Source organism: Dermacentor albipictus, chromosome 7 (genome assembly GCF_038994185.2).
Source record: "Dermacentor albipictus isolate Rhodes 1998 colony chromosome 7, USDA_Dalb.pri_finalv2, whole genome shotgun sequence".
Classification (NCBI taxonomy): domain Eukaryota; kingdom Metazoa; phylum Arthropoda; class Arachnida; order Ixodida; family Ixodidae; genus Dermacentor; species Dermacentor albipictus.
Window position 1 is genome coordinate 61,177,525 of NC_091827.1, and position 22,161 is coordinate 61,199,685.

The 22,161-nt window shown below is 47.5% G+C and overlaps 1 protein-coding gene across 1 annotated transcript; it reads left to right on the forward strand.

The window, feature by feature from the left end:
• Positions 1 to 1,555: 1,555 nt before the first annotated feature.
• Positions 1,556 to 21,941, forward strand: LOC135904766 (xaa-Arg dipeptidase-like). The gene is made up of 6 exons (XM_065435745.2): positions 1,556 to 1,784; positions 4,971 to 5,116; positions 6,455 to 6,604; positions 15,721 to 15,862; positions 19,179 to 19,421; positions 21,583 to 21,941. The coding sequence occupies exons 1-6, from the start codon at positions 1,556 to 1,558 to the stop codon at positions 21,903 to 21,905; spliced, it is 1,233 nt and encodes a 410-aa protein (XP_065291817.2). The 3' UTR covers positions 21,906 to 21,941.
• The last annotated feature ends 220 nt before the right edge of the window (positions 21,942 to 22,161 follow it).

The following is a 22,161-nucleotide window of genomic DNA, read 5'->3' on the forward strand; positions in this document are numbered from 1 at the left end:
CAGCGTTACAACGATTACACCGTGGCCTACCTCGAGAGAAGTTTACAAGGTAATTCTTGGCACCGCTGAAAGTTCTAATGAGCAAGCAATTTAACCAGAAATTTCGTTGGATCGCATCCCACGTAGGATTGAAGGAAATGAAAACGCTGACGCTCTTGCATGCCTAGCAGTGACATGTGCCCCAAAAGGAAGAGCGCCAGAGATTCTTTCATAACCCTACGCATGCAATCCGCATTTAACTGAGGGCGATCCACAAGACTCCACATCAAGCCTCTCTGATCGATGAACTTACTCGCGAGGAAAAGACGCCGTTTTACCGCATCAGAACCGGCTCCGCGTACACCATGACTTGGTAATTCAAGAATGAATAATGCGCTTTCCCGCTCTTTGCCTCCTGTGGGGATGTCGCCGACATCGAACATTTCATTTAGTTATGCCCGAAGTTCGACACACGAATAAAAAAGCGATGAGTGACAGCTTGCAAAAGGATGGTCTTTCACACAGGATCTTTGAGGACGTCGTTTTCCCCGGAGGGTCTGCATCTTTAAGAAAGAAAGTGCAACGATGGCTGATTACCTTCGTAGGAGAACCGGGGCTCTTCAAAACTCGGTGACCCACACAGTGACACTCGCAGGAGGCTCAGGCGGAACAATTAGCGGCTATGCACCACCACTACCCCTACCATCACCACCATGAACTCAATACAGTCTTTGTAAAAAATTCCTTAACAAGTGGTTGGAAGTGGGATATGGCCATTTTACGCTGTTTGCCAGCCCCCTAAAGCGACTCGATCTAGCACAAAGTTTATGCCTAGCGGTATTAAGGGGCATGGCATAGGTAACTTGAAGGAAAAGTTCAATGAACTCTGCTTCGTACTGGCAAATTACGTGTTCAAGTGCTTCAGAGCACGTATGCCAGTTTCACGAGTGGCGCAAGTCTTTGCACGCATTTAAAACAGACCGGTCCTATACGAGTCACGTTTTAAGGCATGTGAAATAATTACACACAACTAAAGACTTTATTACAACTGCTCGAATGAAACGGCTTCGCTGGATATTGGGTTGCGATTTTGCAATGCCGCACACGTCTGCTGTCATTTCTTCCCCTTGTTGCTTTTCCTTTTTGAGTGTTGCTGGAGTAAAACATTTCAGATTTAAGATGACTCGTTCTAACATGCCTACTTTCGCATGTTTCTACATCTAATTGTTTAAAAAGATAGCTCCCTATCCGACGATGCAAAGACATAAACACAAATTAGGAACTTTCAGCAAACACGCGCTAACAAGTCACGTGGTTAAGCTGTCTTGTGCTGCAATGCTGCCTAAATCTATTCTGGCACGAGACCTCTCACGTGCGTTACGAGGCCATTGACTTTCTCACAGCTCGTGCCGGACTTTGTTCATGTTGTTGGAGGGTGCGAAGGGGGAGGGCGGCGATATCAACTATGTAAACAATGGAAGTCCTCGCGGGCAGCAATAGATTTAGAGGCAGTTTGGCAAACACCCGTCTGCTCACAGGCAGCACACACGACAGTCTCGCCTTAACTCCGGGAAAGATGGCCAGGGACCTCAAGGAACTCGTGCACAACGTAGTCGAAGCTAAGTCACAGGATCTCTGGGAACTGAGTCGTTTCGTCTGGGAGCATCCGGAACTCGCATTGAACGAGGTGCAATGCCACGACTGGCTGACAGACTTTCTGGAACGACGCGGCTTCAGCGTTACGCGGCATTACCTCCTGGACACGGCCTTCAAAGCGGAATTCGAAGCTCCCGGAGGGACGCAAGGTGGGAGGGACATGGTCCGGAACAAAGCAGGGAGTCTATTGCAGTGCTGTTCCTCTTCCCGCTTCGCCAGTGGTCAGAGTGACGCTTTGTCCGCGTTAACACCGTGATCTGCTGGCAGTGAACGGTGGATTCTACGAAATGAATAGAATAGAGCTGAAGGAATCCGTGCGTTGTATCAATCGCGGTTTTTAATCTTTACTTGTGCATTTATGACAAACCGTTGTGTCCCTTTGGTGGCCTGTTATGAGCCTAGAATTTTTCTAATTTCTAACGGGAGGTTGCCTAAACAATTTCTACAATTTGGAATCTCTTTCTTTATGTGGATGAAAGTGTGAGCTAGAAGGCGAACAAATTACGTGAAATCACAAGCAATGTTTGCAATATATACGGTAAGCGAAGCTTTCTTACGTGCAGATAGAGTTCGTCTACTGAAATGGCAAGGAGGTCGGCCTGAGCAGGTGTGCTATAGTTGCTGGAGAAAAACAGGGAAACGAAGCAAATGTACATATAGAGGGATGAATAAGAAGGAGGAGCAGCGAAGGAGTGCACGCGTCTCTCATGACACAACAGCTCTATCTAAAGCCGCTTGTATAATATGTGGCATGCCGGAATTGCAATAACGCTTCGTTGTATACCTAGCAGTTATAGCGTAAGGCTGTGGGCTGAGAACAGCGCCACCCGTCAGCGGTTGCCTGGCGAGGCCGGCTAGGAAACTGTTTCCTGATCCCTTTCAAGTAAATGCTAAGCAACGCGATTTTATTTCCAACTTATGCAATTGTTCTTCATATATCAGGACTTCGCTTGAGCCGCCGGTGCTGGTAACACGTCTTGCGGTGCTCTCGGACTAGGAGAATCCCAGGAGTCGCTGAATCTGTTGTACCAGGAGTGGTCCTGCTGAGCATAGGGTGGAAGTGCTCGAGTGGAGTGGTCTAAAGCTTATCCACGAGCACAGTGGATTGAATAAAGACTGGAACATGGAAAACATAGAATGTTTTCATGAAAATCTCGCAATAAAGAAGGCGAAAAATGCATGGATAATGGTATTCGCCGTACATCCCGCTCCAATCCTTAAAGGACCATCAAAGGAACGATATAGAGCAACAATACATCAGCTCAGAGCCGTAAATAATTTTCGAATACTATATTTTCGCTCATTCAGCAGGAAAATTAACATGAATATTTTCATTAGAGGAAATGAAGGTCAAACTTCCCTTTCTTGAATTGCACGCAGGCCCAAAGCTCACCGCCGGTGCGACAGCTTAACTTGAGACATTTAGGCGCAGGTAAAGTTCTCGTTAGTTCTTCGAGTCCTTCGTCAACTTAGCACGTAATGCTTTCATTGTTTACCAATCGCTGGGTAACTAGAGACCCGAGTAGACGTTGCCAAAGCTTATGACATCACGGCAAGCTGTTGCGGGGACTTTAACGTGGCGTCGCTATACGTCTTTCGTTCTTGCGTCATTTATGGCTCACTAGCTTTTCTTTATGGCTCTTCTCACGCTAAGAATGTGGTCGCTTTTCTATTGCAAAAGCGTAACTTACTAACGCAGTATTCATCTTTAGTAACCCTTTAAAAGGTAGCCCGGCATTTGCTTGTTTTCAAATTACAAATAAATTAGGTGCTAGTTTGTGCAATTGAGAGCGTGTATTTACAGTCTTATGCCTTTCTTTCTTAAAAAAAAAAAAATGTCTTACTACGCTTGCGCTCAGGCACGCCTCACGTCTTCTGCGCACTACGTATTACGCAGATGCGCTTTTCTGGGGATATCCCTCTGCTGCATAGTGTTTCATCAATACAAGTTCGCGTGCGTACTCCGGCAGTCGTCGTCAGTTGCCATCGGTAGTGCAAAACTCTGAGTTCCTTATCATGAGCGTCGTAGCGTGTGAGTTCATTCCTTGTCTTTCACCTTATTGGTACACCAACCTCTATTTTCTCTCGCAGCACTTCGACTTGCACTACACTTTAACAATGACGAACCAACACACTCCAGTCTATTTGTGCGTTGCAGTGTTTACTGCCAGTCTTACGGTGGCGCAGCACGCATGAACAGTTGGCGTTCGAAATTACAGAGGCCATGCGGCACCTGACTGCGAAAGGACATGGAATCATTTCTCAGTGGCTACCAAGTCACTGCAGTATCATCGGCAATCAAGGTGCCGATCAAGCTAATCGTTCAGCTCTTGTAGAAGACCGCTGCCTATCGATCTCGCTGTCTAGGACAGATGCTGCAAAGATGTTCCGCCAAGTTGCACACCAATGCACCGCATTAGAGTGGGTTGAACTACATTTTATGCATGTTCGCTTGTACACCGTGGATCCAACCTTAAGCCTTCGACTTCCACCAAGACTTCCCCGAAGAGACGCGAGCCTTTTGTGTAGGCTATGGTAGAGCGTCATGTTTACCAATGCCTACGCGCACCGCTTAGGGATGGCCGACACCGCAGCATGTTGCCATTGCGGTGACTCGGAAACCATTCGTCATGTTCTTTGTGAGTGCCTGCAGAAGAGTGTGCAGATACAATCGCTTTCCGTCGTGCCTAACCAGTTGGACGACCAGTCTATGTCGGAAGGGGAAACTTTCGCGACATCGACGCTACTTAAGATCGTTTTCGAAGGCCGCGTAAGCTCTTCTGCGCTTCTTGAGATCGACCGGCCTATGTAAACGCCTTTAATTGAAACGCCTTTTCTGTTGGCTGTTCCTGTTCTTTTCTTTCTCTCTCTTCGTCCCTTTTCCAACCCCTATATCCCCCCCCCCCTCTAGTGAAGGGTAGCAAAGCGCAAATTCGTCGCCTCTGGTTAACCTCCCGGCCTTCCCCCCTCCCTCTATCCTCTCTCTCTCTCTATCGCTCTCTCTCTCTCTCTCTCTCTCTCTCTCTCTCCATTTTCTTTTATATTGAGTTGGTGAAAGAATGTGTGGTTTTTAATGGCTTATTGGGGCAATGGCCAGATATGGCCAATGAGCGTATTACGTGCAATGCGCCTTTGCCGTGTTTTTACTTGCTTTGTCCCCATTGCCGACTAAGCTATCGGCAAGAGGTTGGCAGTACTCATTGAACAAATGGTTGTAAATAAATCCGTTCAAGAGGTGCAAGCGAACCGAATGAATTGTCAGTGTTACCGCTGAATGCGTTAACCCGTCGCGATGCGTGTCTTCTCTCGTTTTACGGCATGTTGCCTTTACGCAGGGCCTTGTGTGGCCTTGCTGTGTGAGTACGATGCTCTGGCCGATATCGGCCACGCCTGCGGCCACAACCTGATCGCCGAGGCCTCCATTGGTGCGGCGCTGGCCGTGAGCGAGGCCATGAAGAACCACGAGGACATTCGCGGCAAAGTACGAAAACGCTTGCCGTCACGGCAAAGAATTTGTGCAAAGTATGGAAGCATTTCCTTTTTGACAAAGTATGGAACTGCGCGTCGTCGCGCAATGTGGCAAAGTAAGGAAATGTTTCTGGTCGCAGATATTGGCGCTGAAGTGTGGGAAGTACTTGTGCTTTGTCAAATAGGTTGCGGCAAAGCACGGAAACATTTTGTACTGGCGAAGTATAAGAAACCGCAGGTTGTGAGACAAAGTGCCGACAATATATAGAAGTACCTTGCGTGGCGTTACACGATACTGGTATGCAGAATTTTTAACCGCCTGTAAACTAATTGTCGGCAACGTACGGAATCCTTTGTCTTGGCAAAGTTTGAAACCGCACGTTGTTGTGGTGAAGTAGTGCTTTGCACGACATCGAATCGCTTGTGGTCCTTGTAAAGTATTGCTCTGCAAAATATCGAACAACTTTTCTTCAAATAATAAACCAATGCATTTTCTAGAAAAAAGTTGTTGGAGCAAAAAGCCACCTTCATTTCGAAATCAATGATATTATATTCTCGGTGGCTCGGTGGCTCGTGTAACTTCAAAAAGAGGGATTCTCCCCCCTAATTTTCATCGTCCTCCTTTTGAATAATTTTTACTGAATAAGTCTAGATAGATTCTTGCAAAAATACTCCATCAGGCTGACATATCGCTGCTCTCCAGTGTCATTCTAGAGGGACACTGAATAGAAATAATTATCAGGTTGGATTGATGATATATTGTTTCGAAGCTCTATTTCCATTTATTACATTGCACAATGTTGATTACTAAAGGATAAAATAAAAGTCACTCTTCTCTATTTCGAATTTGGTGGCCAAACCGGAGCACCAGTAAGTCAGCGTGACGTGACAGATTTAAAAGTATGGTCTTGTATTTGAGACGGTCTCACCAGAAAAAAAAAGTTCGAGAAGCTTCCTGGATTTAGTTCTTCGCTGTTTTACAATGCAATGTCATCGTTCCTTATCTACAAACAATGAATTAGAAAAGATTAAGGAGGTGTAGTTATACTCAACGTTGTCATTGGAAACTTACGAAAAAACTTCAAATGTGCACCTATGGTTTCGTCTTCTTTTCCCCCAACTTTTCTAGCATACCACGCTCCTGCTGGCCGTATATGACCTTTTAAGTATCCTAAAACGCAGTTTACTGATGAATAACGTGAAGCATTATTTGTTTTTGGTTCCCCTTTATTAGTCGAGTAACTGCAGTCGCTGCCAAGGGATCAGAGCCGTAAATTTCATTAGTTGGCACTTTCAAGGGAAGTTGATACTGCCTCACCTTACCCCTTTTCACACGCGTACTGCTGTACAGGTGGTTGTACTGGGCACGCCTGCGGAGGAAAGCCGTTGCGGTAAGGAGCTGCTGATACGAAAGGGCGCCCTGCAGGGAGTCGACGCGGCACTCATGGCGCACCCAAGTCCAAGTGACGTCCTCGTAATCGGCTACGCCGCTACTCAGCAGGTGGGTGGGGTCTCAGAATAATTCCGGCAGAATCCTCTCACAACGACCGTCGATGTTGATGCGATTAGCATCGAAGCAGTGTCACGACAGACCGTACTGATGGCATTGCCGCTGTAGAAGCGCGTTATGTGTGAGGCGTGTATGCAGCAGGGTTTCTCTTTGGCATTTCATCTTTGGATATGTTGCGCCATCTCGTGACGCCGCCGCGAAGTCTGCGCGTGGCACCATGGCCTCTGAGATTGGCGCTTACTGGCGGGCTTCGCTTCGACTGCCCCATTCGGACGGATATACGAGATTGGGCGTGGCCAGCACATCTTCTGCACCGTGGCGCTCGCACCCGAGGGCTCTTTATGCGTCGAGGAGCGCTTCGAGATCCCCGTTACTTGTGAGTTTTAGAATAGGGGCACCAATAGTCTGGGGCCCCAAAGAGCTTTGCGGGTGTTAACATTGGGGCACGCCGGAGTGAAGAGTCTTAGAATAGGGCTTTGCGTTTGCGGATAGCGTCTTGCGCTGACAGCGCCACTACAGCGTCAAAGAAAAGCTATTAGAAATAATTAAATAAAATATACCATTTTATGATAGGAGTAGTAATTTTGACGTGCGTGTATTCGCATTGAATTACAATTTAGAGGTTATTCTGTAAGCGGCAAACAATTAATTGCGCCTAGTTTTGAGCAAACCAACTTTACCTGCCTTCACCAGCCAAGCTTAGCCGTGTTAGGCCTACGAGTCATAAAATCCACAATCGAATTCGAAATCAGCAGCGTCTAATGAATCAATCTTCATAACACACGCCAGCTGACAGAAAGCGATAACCGCAGTCACTTCTTCTAGCTTGCGAACTTTGCGCGTTACCACGAATCGAACCCACCATCGAAGCGACCCAGCCGTCGCTTCGATGGGTGCCGCCATGTTTGATGACTCAAAGCTTTTGGGGCCGCTATTCGGGCTCCCGCTAAATCGGTGAAATAGCGCTCCCAACGCAAAACCCAAACGCAGTTTGCGTCTCGCGCATGTGCAGTGGCTTCGACGCTATTTCTTTGGGGCCCCTATTCTAAACTCTCTGCTGTTTCTGCGGCTTCAATCAGGTGAGAGCAAAAAAAAAAAAAGAAAAAGAAAACATGATTTTGTGCTGCTATATGATCTCTTACCGATTAGGAAATGATAGCTGAAAGTGTAGGAGAGGCAAAATGCACGCTGACAGCTATTTATCGTCAAATGCGGTAACATTCTTGTACGCACGCATTCCCACTGCATTCGCGTGGTTATCTAGAAGTGGTATATCTGTCTAAGAGTTCGTCATGAGATGGGCAGAAAAAATGAAGAGCAGCCAAGTAGCGTCTTTCACCGGCTTATGAGCTACGTATCCAGTGTTGGCTTTGTAAGCGAATGAACAAACCGAACTCGCACAATTAAGTGCGCCAGCACAAAGGCGAATATTCAAGGTGAAATGTGACAAAGTGAAAGCACACAAAGAATGTTTCAGCTAAGGCGCAGCAAGCTTTAAGGTAGCTTTCATTGTGGATACGAGAAAATCCGTTTGTTCTGCTTCGTGCATTTGCGTATCATTGCCTGCTGCATGTCACAGTTTCAAGGCTGGATGTAGCGAGAAGTTGTTCGCGAAGCGCGACTTGATAAATGATTCGGTTATTTATGGGTTTATTAGTGTATTACAGTGGCCGCCCAAGCAGGCATTATCACAATTGTGAACCGTATGATTGAAATGTTAATTACACTGAACACAACGATACTAGTCAGTCATCTGCGTGGCTGCTTAAGGTATGTTTAGTTTATTTATTTCAAGAAATTATATTTATTTTTGAAAACCTTACCACCTTCAGAAAAGCATCGGGTAAGGGAAAACTGCGGTTACATCGACGTAAAACATGCGTCCTTCAATAAGAAAAAGAAATGCACCATCAACGTAAAAACAGCTTTATTCGCACAACGAAATAGCTAGAAAGATCAATATGTTCAATGCCAAAAGCACATTTTAATTAAAAGCTGAAGACAGGAAAGGGTACGCACACTGAGATACGATTAAATTTTACACGAAGATCGTTGCACGACAGAGAAGGCCTACAACGTGGCAATCGCCATACAAATTGCTGAATCACCGAAAGCAATGCGCAGAAAAAAGCAACAAAGACAACACCAATTAATCTCTGGTATCTTCGATAAGCTATAACTTCAGAGACAATGAATTGCGGCTGAACCTACACATGATTTGTTTAGAAAAATGAATTAATAAACATAAGTACTACAAAACTAATGGACCAGAATATAGAAAAGTATTGAAAAAAAATAAAGCCACTTGAGAACTGGATCGTTGGGATGGCAAAATGTTCAAGATAGCGCTAATAAATCACCTGGGATATACCCAGTAAAAATACTTCGCAACACTTGAAGATAGGCAATGCGCACGTTAAGATTTCATTTCGTGCGCTGGGCCTTCTACGGCCGCCTTCGCGGATTAATGGACAGATGGTTTGAGAGTCCCCTTTGTAAAGGAACGGTGGGTTGCGCCACCAACCTCTTGTTGTTATATTGCCAATGTCCTAGTTATGTTATAAAAAGGAAAGGAAAAAAAAACACGAAGCATTCCCATAACCATACTTTCTGAACCCATACTGGGAACTGCTTTTGTACGCCTCCGTCGTTTGTCGTTTCTCTACTTTTCTTCCACCAGTCTTCAAATCGCCTCTTACTAATCTCTTCTGCGGACATGTTTGCTTTCCCCCTGCTCTCGCTGAAACCCCTGCTCTCGTTGAAGGAGGCCAGAGGTGCCTAAATCGACCACTGGGCAGCTATCTCCACATTCTAATAAAACTTCGTACATTGTTTCCATAGCTTTACCGCAGCAAGCAAATGCTTGCGGCGCTATCCAGGGGTGGCAGGGGGCGCGCGTCGCAGTATGAATGTAAGCAGTCGATCCGGCTGAAAGTCTTGCAAGACGATTCTGCTCTGCAGCTGCGGCAGTATAAAGAGAAGTCGATGATGCAGCTACAAAACTTAGAAGCAGGCCGGTCGGCGATGCGGGGGAGAAGGATCGAGAGCTTAAGGCCATTCAATCTCAGTTGCAGCAAGAGATGCGGGAGCGATTGAATCGAAAACGTAAGACCTTCCAATCCGAGTTGCAGCAAGAGAACCGCAGATGCCAAGTCCTGTAGGCACAAATGCAATGACTGCAGCTGAGGTTTCGCAATCTGGAGAGCAGAAGACAGCAGGCAGGGGCCGTGCGGGAGGTAAGCCCTTGTGATACTGCAGCGGACAAATGGACAGCGCGAGATAACAAATCGCGGACGTCTTAGTCGCTCACAGAGAACCGCGGAAAACTGAACAAATGTGACTAGGATGACAGCCAGACAACTCAAAGTGGTCACTCAGGGACACCTGGTAAGCGAAGGGTGGGCCACTGTGAGCTGGGCGACAATGAAGTTTTAGAGAATAACGGCTGGCAGGTCAAAATGAACAAGAAGAAACGCAGACCGATCGGCAACAGGTCGTCACCGACGGACCCCTCCAATTACATGGACTTCAGCTAAGAGCAGAAAGTAGCAGAAGAAACGCCGAGAAGTCGGTGTGCCTTTGCGTATGAAGATGTCAATACCGCCAGAATTAGATACAGCGCTCTGCGCGCTGTGAAGTGGAGCAAGCGAGTGCAGTATCGGACGGAGGAGGGTGTCACCCTACAGAGAGGGATTGAAGAAGTGCATGCAGCGGCAGATGTTTGGGAAGAAACTGAGGCGAACTGAGGCACGCCGGCTTCAGTGACGTCATGGGCAGGGACATAAGTACCGAGAAGCTGGAACGTAAGCTCATGTCCACAATTCAGACCTGGCAGACAAGAGCCTGCAAGCACCACTATATTGTGTACGGTGTTCCCGAATCAGCGCTGAGCAATGACACTGTATGCGCGAAGTGCAAGCTTCTGAACGAAAGCCTGTAGGGAGTCTGCACAGAACTGGACCATGCGCGGAGTACGTCAGCACTACACAGGCGCCGACATGTCTGACGCAGAACTTGCTCTTTCGGGTGAGCACTGCTGACGAATTGGGCACCCACCTGGGGCGTAGGTTAAGCAATTTTTTTACAAATTCATCCCTTGTGGCCCTGCAATACAATGAACGAGGACGGATGCCCACCCCATGATACCGATCATAGCAGCTTTTGGACAGGCAGTGCTATACAGATGGCATGGAAACAAAACCGGGTGAGGCACAACAAGGCTTCTCGAGGCACCAGGCAGCAGAAAGAGAGGGACACTGTTAACGCCGGCGCCATCGAGGTTAGATAACGAAAGTGAATTTAGGCTTCCTCGAGATGCCTGGGCAAGAAACAGCGGGATAAACTGTACGAGATGCTACACACTTAGAACATGGAACTGTATGCGCCAATAGAGACACATCTTCGTGGCCTGCAGTACTCCATGTGGATCCAAAGTGGACTTATTAAGGTTCCAACAATGAAGAAGGTGCGCAGAAAGAGGGCGGGGGGCATAGGGATCATGTGGCAGGATGCCTATACGGGAGAGATTTAAGTGTCCATGCAAGGAGCACATGTGGGTAAGTGGAAGCATTTTAGGGAATCCCGTGATATTAGGGGTCATGTACCTTGCAGTGACCAGGGGCCAGCATGAAGGGAATTCAGGAATAATGCCATGTGTGCTGGGCAATGTACACCGTTGGGCACAGACAGGGAAGTCCTCCTTATAGGTGACTTTAATGGCCAAGTGCAGACACTGGATGAATTCCAGGATTTTAATGGAGAACCGGTGGTGCAGGTGCACGGAAACGCAACCTCGAAATAGCCAACCTTTGCGCGGACTGAGAAAAGGAACACACGTGGTGTGCTAGGAATAGACGCTCGTGCATAGATAATGTGCTTGTGTCACCCCAGTTGGCTCAAGTGCATCACAATTGATGAGGAGGGGAAGCTAAGTGTTGTAAGTGACCACAACCGAATTAAGCTGGCCATCACAGAGAGTAGCAAAGGTTCTACGCCGAAAAAACGTGTGGGCGTGTAACTGCTCCCTGATTGTCAGGAGACATGTGGAAATCTCTGAATATCCCTAGCCTCACTTTTGGAAATTCAGATGTCTGCTTCACAGCAAGAACCAGGGGTGGTTGGAGCACAGCGAGAAGTGGGCCATTTGGCCCTTTGGATGTCACGGGTGCGTTGCAATCGAGGCCACTCAGGGTGGTCTGGGTTGGTCCACGTACGAGGCGCGCGAAGCAAGGAGCAAGCTCTGCTATGAAGGACGTCTGCACGTCATGGAAGGCACACGATGGCCCAGGCGTCTGTTCAGATGCACCTGCATAGCAGGCCAACAAACGCAGTGGTGTAAAGGGGTTCAATTTCTGCATGCAAATACGGATTTCTTGCAAAACTAGTATGCGAGGACTGGGAGTTCAAGTGGACAGGGCTTGTAAAACCAGAGGAATCTGAAGACGAGACCTGGAGGTGGCGGGAGGCAGTGGTTGTGCAATCTACCTTACGGATGTACAGCGCTCACGAGGCCAACATTAAAATGGAGGAGCTGCACAAAAACAGCGGCGGCAGTGTGGTCCTCGAGGTACGAGCAGGAGCACTGCGCATGCTTGCGTACCGGTGCCACATCGACCCGTCCGTTGACTCCCTATGTCAGACATGTGGCTTGGACGAGGAAAACCTGGACCATCTAGTTCTTCCGGGGTGTCGGTTTGTTCCCACGACACACAGAGGGCATCAAACTTCGGCTAGCACTGGGATTTAGAAGTGGGAATGGAGAACGGGAACGGCGTGCGGTTGTGTCTCACGCAGTGAGCCTAGCGAAGGACAGACGTACACAGCGGTGGCGTTTCACTTGGAAACAGCACAGAGTGACCAACTCTTTAGGGGAACAGATGAAATCCAGTGTCTAAACGTCAGTGTATGTGCATCAGGTCGGGCTGTGTGTACCAAAGAGCTGTTGTCGGTCCTCTCCCTCTTTTATTTTTTCCTCTTTCCCCCGGCCCGCTCTTGATCTCGCCATGCACATATTATTTTCTCCGGCTATGGTTCTTCAAGGCAGCTCTCCCGTTACAGAAGGATCAGCGACAATTAATCATAATTTATTTATTGGTCTGTATATTTATTTTTATTTATTTATTTATTTATTTATTTATTTATTTATTTATCACACTTATTCACTGGCGAGCACGCCGAGTGGGGTGGAAAGCCTACCACCGGAAAAACCTACCATCTAAAACCGGAGGAAAACCTACCAGTGCGTGCAATCTCCGTGGCCATGATGGCCCCTGTGTGAATGTATATTCAGACAAATTTGTCTGAATATATATGACGCGGTTTCAATTCCGCCCTATACTGAAGTAATTATTAATGTCTTTTTTGTCATTGTATAGTTGCGCGTACGCAGTGACACGTACCCAGTGACCCAAGTGGGGGTGAAATGGGCTCATTGAAGACAGGTATATACTTAGTGTTACATATCCAGTAACCCAAGTTGTTCCGATAGTTGGTTTTCAACCGAGCTCCCTCAGCACAACAGCCCAATGCTCTTCCCATTAGACCATAGACTATCTATTGACCAAAGTTGCCAGGACAAAGATGAGAGACACAGAGATATGGTCAAGTGTGAGATACAGATAGCTGCCGGCAACGAAGGACGGACTGGCACAGTGGTGGAGTATGCCTTGGCAACATCACATAGTGACCAACTCTGAGGGGCGCAAATGAAATCCACTGTCTCAATGTGTCAATGTCTACGCATCAGGTTGATGTCTCCGTGGTGGATTAGCGGCTGTGGCATTCCGATACCAAGCACGAGGACGCGGGATTAAATCGCGACTACTGCGGCCGCATTTCTTTGGGGGACGAAATTAAAGAAAGTGAAACTCGTGTGCGTAGGTTTAGGTGCTCGTAAAAGAACGTAGAAGAGTAAAACAGGGACCAAGGGAAGGCGATAGCGCAGTCGTGGGCGGCAGAAAATTAGGCGGCGTGGTGAAATGAGGAAATGTCCAGGCGCAAGCTTATATTAGGTTTAACAAGACTAGCTAGCAACAAGTTTTATCACATCGTACTTCTGCACTAAGCTCTATTACTGCGTCGTGAAACCAAGCAAAGTCAGATTGCGGCCGTATATGTCGTTTGTGTCTCACTTCGTCTTCGTGCGCCTAGCGCCGTATCTTTTGTCTCTTAGCCGAAATCAGCTAGCGCAAGACAAGGCTAACTGGAGATCGCTGGAAGGGGCCTTCGTCCTGCAGTGGGCATAAAAAATACGCTGACGACGAAAAGAACGCCAAGCATTCGAAGTTACTCAGGGGTCCCCCACCACGGTGTGCCTTGTCGATCAGATCGTGGTTTCGGCACGTAAAACCTCAGAATTTGTGAGTGCCGCCGTGACCACGTGTTGATCACTCGTCTCCTGCCGCGGAATAGCTCACGCAGGTGTCCCTGTCGGTCAATACAGCTGCGATGACCGCGGCTGCGGTCTGACACACACCCCTCCTTCTTGCAGCCCATGATAACACTCTTAGTGCCTCTCGTGCCGCTATGCAATACGCTTCGCAAGCTGTACGGCGATAATTTAAGACGCCAGAAGCAGCTGATAAAAACACCAGTCGACAAAATGTGAACGCGCATTTATCGGCATCGGCTCACAAAATCATGAAACCTGGTTCTTTCGAGGACGGTGAATGGGAGTTGCAAACTTCGTCTCAATAATTTTCAGAAGCTTTCTTTTGTTATGTTAAATCGAGATGGACGAACTTACCTCAAATATTATTTTGCGACAATCATTCATACTACTAAATGCGACAAATTTTGTTCGAATCAGTACCCCCACTGTCAAACGAGACCCTTTTTGCCGTTTTTTGCGCACTCGAACTGTGAGGTCAGATTGTGGCCCAAGCTAAAAAAGCTTCATGTAGCTAAATATCCTCAGGCGTTAATGCACAAGCATTTTTACGCCTACCCAGTGCGAAAACCCGTCGGTATGTCCGTCGCCTAAGACAAATCGCTATACAGAAACTAATGTGTAAAACAAAATAAATTCCAAAGGAAAGACGTTGCCGGTGGTGGGTTTAGAACCTACGAACCCACGCACTAAAGCCGAGTGTCTTACCCCCTGGGCTAAACACCCATTTTGTTTTCTTTATTGAATAGAATTATGAGTAAGGCAATGCAAAAATTAGTTACATTACATTTTGTCACACATGCAGAAGAAATGCGCACATGCTCACAGTCCAATGCAAGTTCAAAATTAGGACAAAGAAACACAAGCGCCCGGATGCTAAATCCATTCAGAAACGAGATCAAAGATTGCAACCACACTACGCACTTGAGCGGCCACGCTTGAAGAAGGTGAATATATGTGTATCAAATGAGTGTGCGTACAGGCGGTACAAAAATGTCAAAGACGAACAGTTTCTATGAAGGCTTTGTTGAAATATTTGGTGATCATGCAATAAAAGTTATCTCGACGACCACATGCACGGCCGGCTTGGAGCATTGTAGACATGAAGCTGTAATGCCAAGCACTCCGCATCCCCCATGCGTTTCGGTGTTCGCGCGATGCGCCTTCCGTTGGTGCGTTACTTTACCGACTGCAATGCACCCGATCTCTGAGAACTCATGCGCCTCGCGTAGCGCAGCACTGACAGATTAGCAGTCAATGAGTAGATAACGATGATAAGGAGTGATGGGGGGGCTATGTGGATCTCATAACAGTTGATAATGGTTCGATGCTGATCGATAGGGTACTAAAGAGTGATAAGGGCTTATAATGAATGGAAGAATTTTGATAAGGTTGGTAAGGACCGACAAGGATCTATAACGGTCGGATCGAGTGTGATAATGTTGATAAGAGCAGATAAGGGTTGTCAAGGATCGGATATGTTGTGATAAAGTTGATAAGAACCCGCAAAAAAGGATAATGGTTGGATCTAGTCGGAGAAGCCTGATAACGAAAGATAAGGGTTGATAACTGTGTTTATGCCGGTCGGATAAAGTTTGATAAGATTGATAACGACACCAGGCAGCGCGGAGATGAGCAAGTGGCACAATGCTTACGCACAGTTAGACAACTCGAGTGCAGTTTCTGCGTGAATCTCTAACTTTTCCTTAACCTGTCGCAGCTGGTAATCCGCTTCAAAGGCAAATCAGCCCATGCAGGATCTTCGCCGTGGGAAGGACTGAGCGCCCTGGACGCTGCCGTCGCTTCGTACGTCAATGTCAGCCTCCTTCGACTACAGCTGAAGCCGACTTCAAGGATTCATGGTGCGTAGAGTGCCTCGCTCATGCATTTCCACCATAGAAATGAGCGTCTACCTTATGTCTTGTAAAGCACACACGAAATCTGTTTTCCTGCTTTGCCACTTCTGCGAAAAGGCGGCACGTATGAGAGAAAGGATTATTCCTGAATGCCCTGCATCTCCTGCTGTGAAGTAAGCTTCATTTTTCACAAGTACAGGTGAAAATGAAGTAAAAGGAAAATGGACACCGCGACATGATCGGGGACCATAGAGCGCTCCTTCATGGGACGTCAGGGGTAGCGTTAGAGCAGGCCCGCACCGTGAAAAGAAGCGTTGGTAGTGACAGCTTGAGACATAGTGCGGCACGAATAGAAAGAATTTGAGACATTCTTGCGTCGCACGGCTGTCTTGCTGGACAAGCTGAACGTTTGATGATTACGTTGGAGCTTCGGAAACATTTACGCTCGCTGGAATAGGACAGTCGCAGTCGTCCATGGCACTAGTGCATTAAAGGGAAGTTTGCAAGATGTTCGCTCCGGGTCTGCCGTTACCGGGCTGACGTCACCAGCAGCAAGAACACGAATGGCTAGTAGGGATTACGCTTTCGAGGGTACAGATTAAGAATTGCGCACGCTAACGTGCCAAATTATTTTGCGGAAAGGTACTGTTGAGCACACATAACCAATAGGGCCCAGCAAAATGTACGATACAGATTTTAATGAGATACGTACTTATAAAGGAGCCATGACATGGTCACCTAACTACACTCATTTTATCATTGTAACGGATCAGTATAGCCCAGTATGGATTAACAAAAAGGACCGAATTTTTAGCGCTCATTTTAACCCGAAATTTTAATTCGAAGTTGTTGCCTCTACGCCCGTCCCATCGGGCTGCGAGCGCCATATTGCGATGACTTGAGTGACTACAAGAAGTGCTGAGCTACCGCTGTGTTATCTCCTCCGGAACATTATGAAACCTAGATACTATAGCACGAAATATACCGGCACATGAGACACATGCAATGCACAGAACATGCGTCGCGTGACCAACACGTGGCGCTCGTGGTGTGCCTTTCGTGTGTCATCATGTCCCAGCATTTTAGCGTCTGGAACAACTATGTACCACCTAGCCCGAGTATCAGCAGTGTTCCGAAACCACGTAAGCTGTGTGCCGGTCTGTTGTTGTACCGCGCGCTGTGGCAGCCCAAGGTGCAGCTAAGGCGTCGATTGTGCGTGGTGTACCCGAAAATATTTCACCCGCTTGTAGGAAGACAGCACAAACCAGAGGACGCCTGCACGAACTGTCACTGGCTGCCCGGTGAGGCGCATAGGCGAAAACGAAACCACGCGTACATTGCGCGCCTTGAGCTCCGACATTGACCAAACAGCCTTAGCAAGCACACTCACCTTAGTCTTCCCGCTTTGATTTTGCCGCTTTGTCCTGGGGCCAGTCAAGCTGCTTTCTCTGAAGCTTCCCCCCCCCCCCTTTTTTTTTTGTCAGCCACAACCATGTACCGTGCTTATGGAAACAAATTAAAAAAAAAGTAGACCTGATAGATGACCCTGCTTGGTGCAGTCGGCCAAGTGGGCTTGGTTCGCGGTAGGTTTTATTCGATACACACTTGTTCGTGCGCCCTACCGACCATTCCGTGTACACGTTCTCCCGATATGTTCACTCAACTTGAACCATTTTCATTGCAAGGCATGCAGTTATCACCTTCTTTTTAACGTACGAGCGCGGCAACCACCCCTTGCTTTCCCACCTGTTGTCGTTTCAGAAGAGCGCGCACTGAGGATGGCGGTGGAAGACAACTACGGCGACATGATAACCATGCTGGCTCCACTCACACGTCTTCATTCGCGTTGCAGGATGCTACCTCCCCGTTCTAGCCGCCCTCCATGCCAGGCAGAACGCGCCTCATATAGTTTATGGCGTTGCATCGCCTTACCATCGTCTTCGTACAGTCAATATGCTGTGGAGTTGCGTTGCTAAGTACGAGGTCGCGGGATCAAATCTCGGCCAGGGCGGCTGCATTCCGATGGAGGCGAAATACAAAAGCGTCCGTGTCCCATGCAATTGGGGGCACGTTACAGATCCGCAGACGGTCAAAATTAATCCGGACTCCCTCGTTCCTCGATAATCAGATGGTGGATGTGGCACGTCATACACCAGAATATACAGATTTTAAGTTTAGATTGCCCCTTTATGTTAGCAGGTCGCGTACATAGATAGCCGGATTCCATGTACGCCCAACCTGTATAAAGTGAGTAAACAAAAGCTTGTTAAAAAATGAAATACAGTGACAAATGTGCTCAAACTTTGCCAGCCTACTGGGGGAAGAGGTACGATTTCATACGCAAAGATTCATTAATGCTCGAATACTTGGGGCCATGGCCCCTTTCAAAAACAGTTTTAAAGAGGAGCGCTGGGTTGCTTGCGCTAACAAGTGTTAAAAAAAAACACGTTTGAACAGTCTATAGAATGTCTTTAGACATGTTTTATAAAGTCTCGAGAATACATTTCTGCCGACAAATTATAGACTAGTCCGCAGACAGTTCAATGACTTATGACCTTACAATTTATTATTAACGATTGTCTACATATCGACACGCGTACATTGCTTATAGCTTTTCTGGTGACCATTTTTCACCTGCCGACAACTGTTGTCGCTGGGCGCAAGGCGCACTTGCATGTATTCGGGCATTCTCGAACGTTGTCGCCAATTCTACTGCTAGGATCAGATTGCATGCGTGATGCTAATAGTGGCGTACATTCAAGAACAAAGGCGAGCACCAGCAATGACGCGAGAATGTGCGATGAGTCACGTATAAATATCCGACGTGCCTGAACCGCAGATCAGATTTCGAAAATCAGCGAACATGCTCGCCGCTTCATTGCGCCCTTAGTGGTGCTTGTTTTTCTGAGCTCAAGTTCTTGCAATAAAAAGTTGAACTTTTAAAGTGACGCCTGTGGCAGTCTTTTATGCTTCACCGTCACGACAACGTGACAATGCTTATTCTCTTGATAAATGTCTGTCGAGTCTATAGATGGTCAGGACTGGTGCCCTTACACCTTTGCTGACTATTAATAGTCTATAGACTGCCCCTTGGCAATTTTGTCAAATCCTCTCTAAAACAATCTATAGGCTTTTTGTCACGTATTCTGAAAGTTTGATACGGTTCATACAAACCGCCGCTTTTGAGTGTTTAATTCACGAGCAGCCTATATGCATTTTCTATAAATACGGTTTTGTGCATAATTGCGGAGTTTTGTCTTCCTGCGTTGAGCTCTCTTAGGGAAAACATAGGAACTGTACACCTACGACATGGGCCGTGCAGGTGTCATCACTGAGGGCGGCAAGTCCCCGAACGTGATTCCCGAGGAGACGGAGATGTGCTTCAGCGTCCGTGCTCCGTGCGTCGAGGAACTGGCCCAGCTCCTGCGGAAGGTGCAGGCCTGCTTCAGAGCGGCGGCCGACGCCACGGGCTGCTCCCTGTACGTGGAGAAGAGGTTGCCGTACATGAACGTCGTGCACAATGCCGCCATCGCGGAAACCTACCGGAAGCACGCCCACGCGTTCGGTATGGTCTTTCGTCGTGCTGTGTTCAGCACAGCTGGTTGTTCTGAGTTGCAAGTGACTGCCCCGCGCTTTGTGCCAAACCGCGAGCGACTGACGAGCATTTCGTGTGCGAACTGAAAGTGCATGGCTGAAATGCTCCCCTTCCCCTATCGTCATCCTTTATTCATTCGGTAATTTAATGCTGTGGAGAAGACGGTGCTTTACTGTACTGGTTGTTAGCATATACATTGATTCATTCAATCAATCAATCAATCAATCAATCAATCAATCAATCAATCAATCAATCAATCAATCAATCAATCAATCAATCAATCAATCAATCAATCAATCAATCAATCAATCAATCAATCAATCAATCAATGAACAAGGATATAAAATTTAAATAGAAGTTATGTACTGAAAACAACATGAATTTTCACTTTGATAACCATGTATTTCCTAGAGTTCACTTCGAGCAGCTGTACTGGCGTCTTTCACAGCTATCATCATCATTATAACGACTGTGCGAGGCGTTTGAGCAAATGAGGAAGACCAGCGTTGTCTTCGTCCCACTTATTGCACTGTCTGCATTTGCCCTGTTTACTTCGTAGGATGGATCACTAACCAGCCCGATGAGAAACGTTTGAACTGTTGTGCTGTGGACAACGTTGTGGCTGTCGTCGAACCATTCTCGTAATTCATTTCGCTTTTGCCGGCCGCGCTATCTTTGTTTTGTTGATAGGCTGACCGCGGTGCTCGCGGACGTACAACCCCCCCAAAGATTTCACTGTCATCAGTTGTGTGTGCCACGAGTACTTGGCCATCTTCCTCTCCGCTTGTCCATCGAATTAAGCAAGTGATTTTCACTGTTTCCCCCACCACTTACGGTATTTGTACTTCCATTCGAGTTATCTAAGCTGTTTCTGAGAACTATTTTTTTGTCACCACGTGAGTGCAGCATAACGTCGCGTGCTACCGACGAGAAGTTCGATTACGAAAAGCTCGGCAGCTCTAATTCCTTTCAATTCACCGGGGATCCTCTTTTATTTTTCGAATCTAGGACTGTGACCTCCGCTGTCTCCTGAGTGCCGGCTGAGCTCTTGACTGAGAAAGATGGTTTCACACCTCGGGGAGGGTTCCGCGTGTTATGCTCTCTTAGCGAAGGCGTGGTGTCGTCGCATCGAGCAAAGCTTTATAGTGTCCTCGGGCCGTGGCGCAAGCTGCCAAGGTGACCTAGAAAAGGCACTGCCTAGTATGCATGTATAGAGAGAGGCTGAACAAAATGGGAATTTCATGCATTAGGTGGGGAAGGAAATATAGCTTACATATATTTCTATTTATGGCGGCGTTGAGATGAGTTGGGTTGATTTTATTTTTACCACCTTAGGTGGAACCTGCCACCGGCCCGCTTCAAAGAGGAAGTATCTATCTATCTATCTATCTATCTATCTATCTATCTATCTATCTATCTATCTATCTATCTATCTATCTATCTATCTATCTATCTATCTATCTATCTATCTATCTATCTATCTATCTATCTATCTATCTATCTATCTATCTATCTATCTGTCTGTCTGTCTGTCTGTCTGCCTGTCTGCCTGTCTGTCTGTCTGTCTGTCTGTCTGTCTGTCTGTCTGTCTGTCTGTCTGTCTGTCTGTCTGTCTGTCTGTCTGTCTGTCTGTCTGTCTGTCTGTCTGTCTGTCTGTCTGTCTGTCTGTCTGTCTGTCTGTCTGTCTGTCTGTCTGTCTGTCTGTCTGTCTGTCTGTCTGTCTGTCTGTCTGTCTGTCTGTCTGTCTGTCTGTCTGTCTGTCTGTCTGTCTGTCTGTCTGTCTGTCTGTCTGTCTGTCTGTCTGTCTGTCTGTCTGTCTGTCTGTCTGTCTGTCTGTCTGTCTGTCTGTCTGTCTGTCTGTCTGTCTGTCTGTCTGTCTGTCTGTCTGTCTGTCTGTCTGTCTGTCTGTCTGTCTGTCTGTCTGTCTGTCTGTCTGTCTGTCTGTCTGTCTGTCTGTCTGTCTGTCTGTCTGTCTGTCTGTCTGTCTGTCTGTCTGTCTGTCTGTCTGTCTGTCTGTCTGTCTGTCTGTCTGTCTGTCTGTCTGTCTGTCTGTCTGTCTGTCTGTCTGTCTGTCTGTCTGTCGCGTGCGAGAATTTAACCTTTATGCGCAATTGAGCCACTTACAATATAGGCGTATCCTTTCTGGACGACGTCGTGAAGAACCTGCCGCCCTTGGGAGGTGCCACGGACTGCGGCAACGTGTCGTATCGGGTGCCCGCCATACACCCGCTGTTCGCCGTTCCCGCCGCCAAGGGATCGGGGAACCACACGCGAGGTTTCGCCGCCGTTGCCAACGCCGCGGACTCCCAGCCTCCCACGTTGAGGGTGGCCAAGGTCCTGGCGCTGACGGCACTCGATCTGCTCACGGACGCCGAGCTGCTGCGCGAAGTGAAGCGGGAGTTTGCCGCTCTGCAACTACCGCCGGAACAGAAGCTGCGATCTGCACTACCTTGAAATGAGAGTTTCAGCCGCTGCACACACGTTTTGGCGTTGCCGCTTCAGCTGGAGTCACACGCAGGGCCGGTCCGCCGATCTAGCAGCTTGGCAGACTTTTCCGACCAATAAAAAATATAAAAATGAAACATTTTTGCTCGGCATATTATTACACCTTTAATGCATACGCGCCAATGTGGCGCGGTCAGTTTCGCTGTTTTGGGATGTCGCGTGACAGATAGGCGAAGTCGGCGCAGGTTGAGAGCTTTTGTCCGGT

Coding starts and splice junctions, on each gene's coding strand:
- LOC135904766 (XM_065435745.2), top strand. CDS start 1,556: ATGGCCAGGGACCTCAAGGAACTCGTGCACAACGTAGTCGAAGCTAAG. Junction 1,785..4,970: donor AGCTCCCGGAGGGACGCAAG/GTGGGAGGGACA, acceptor GCCTTTACGCAG/GGCCTTGTGTGGCCTTGCTG. Junction 19,422..21,582: donor GAAGCACGCCCACGCGTTCG/GTATGGTCTTTC, acceptor CTTACAATATAG/GCGTATCCTTTCTGGACGAC.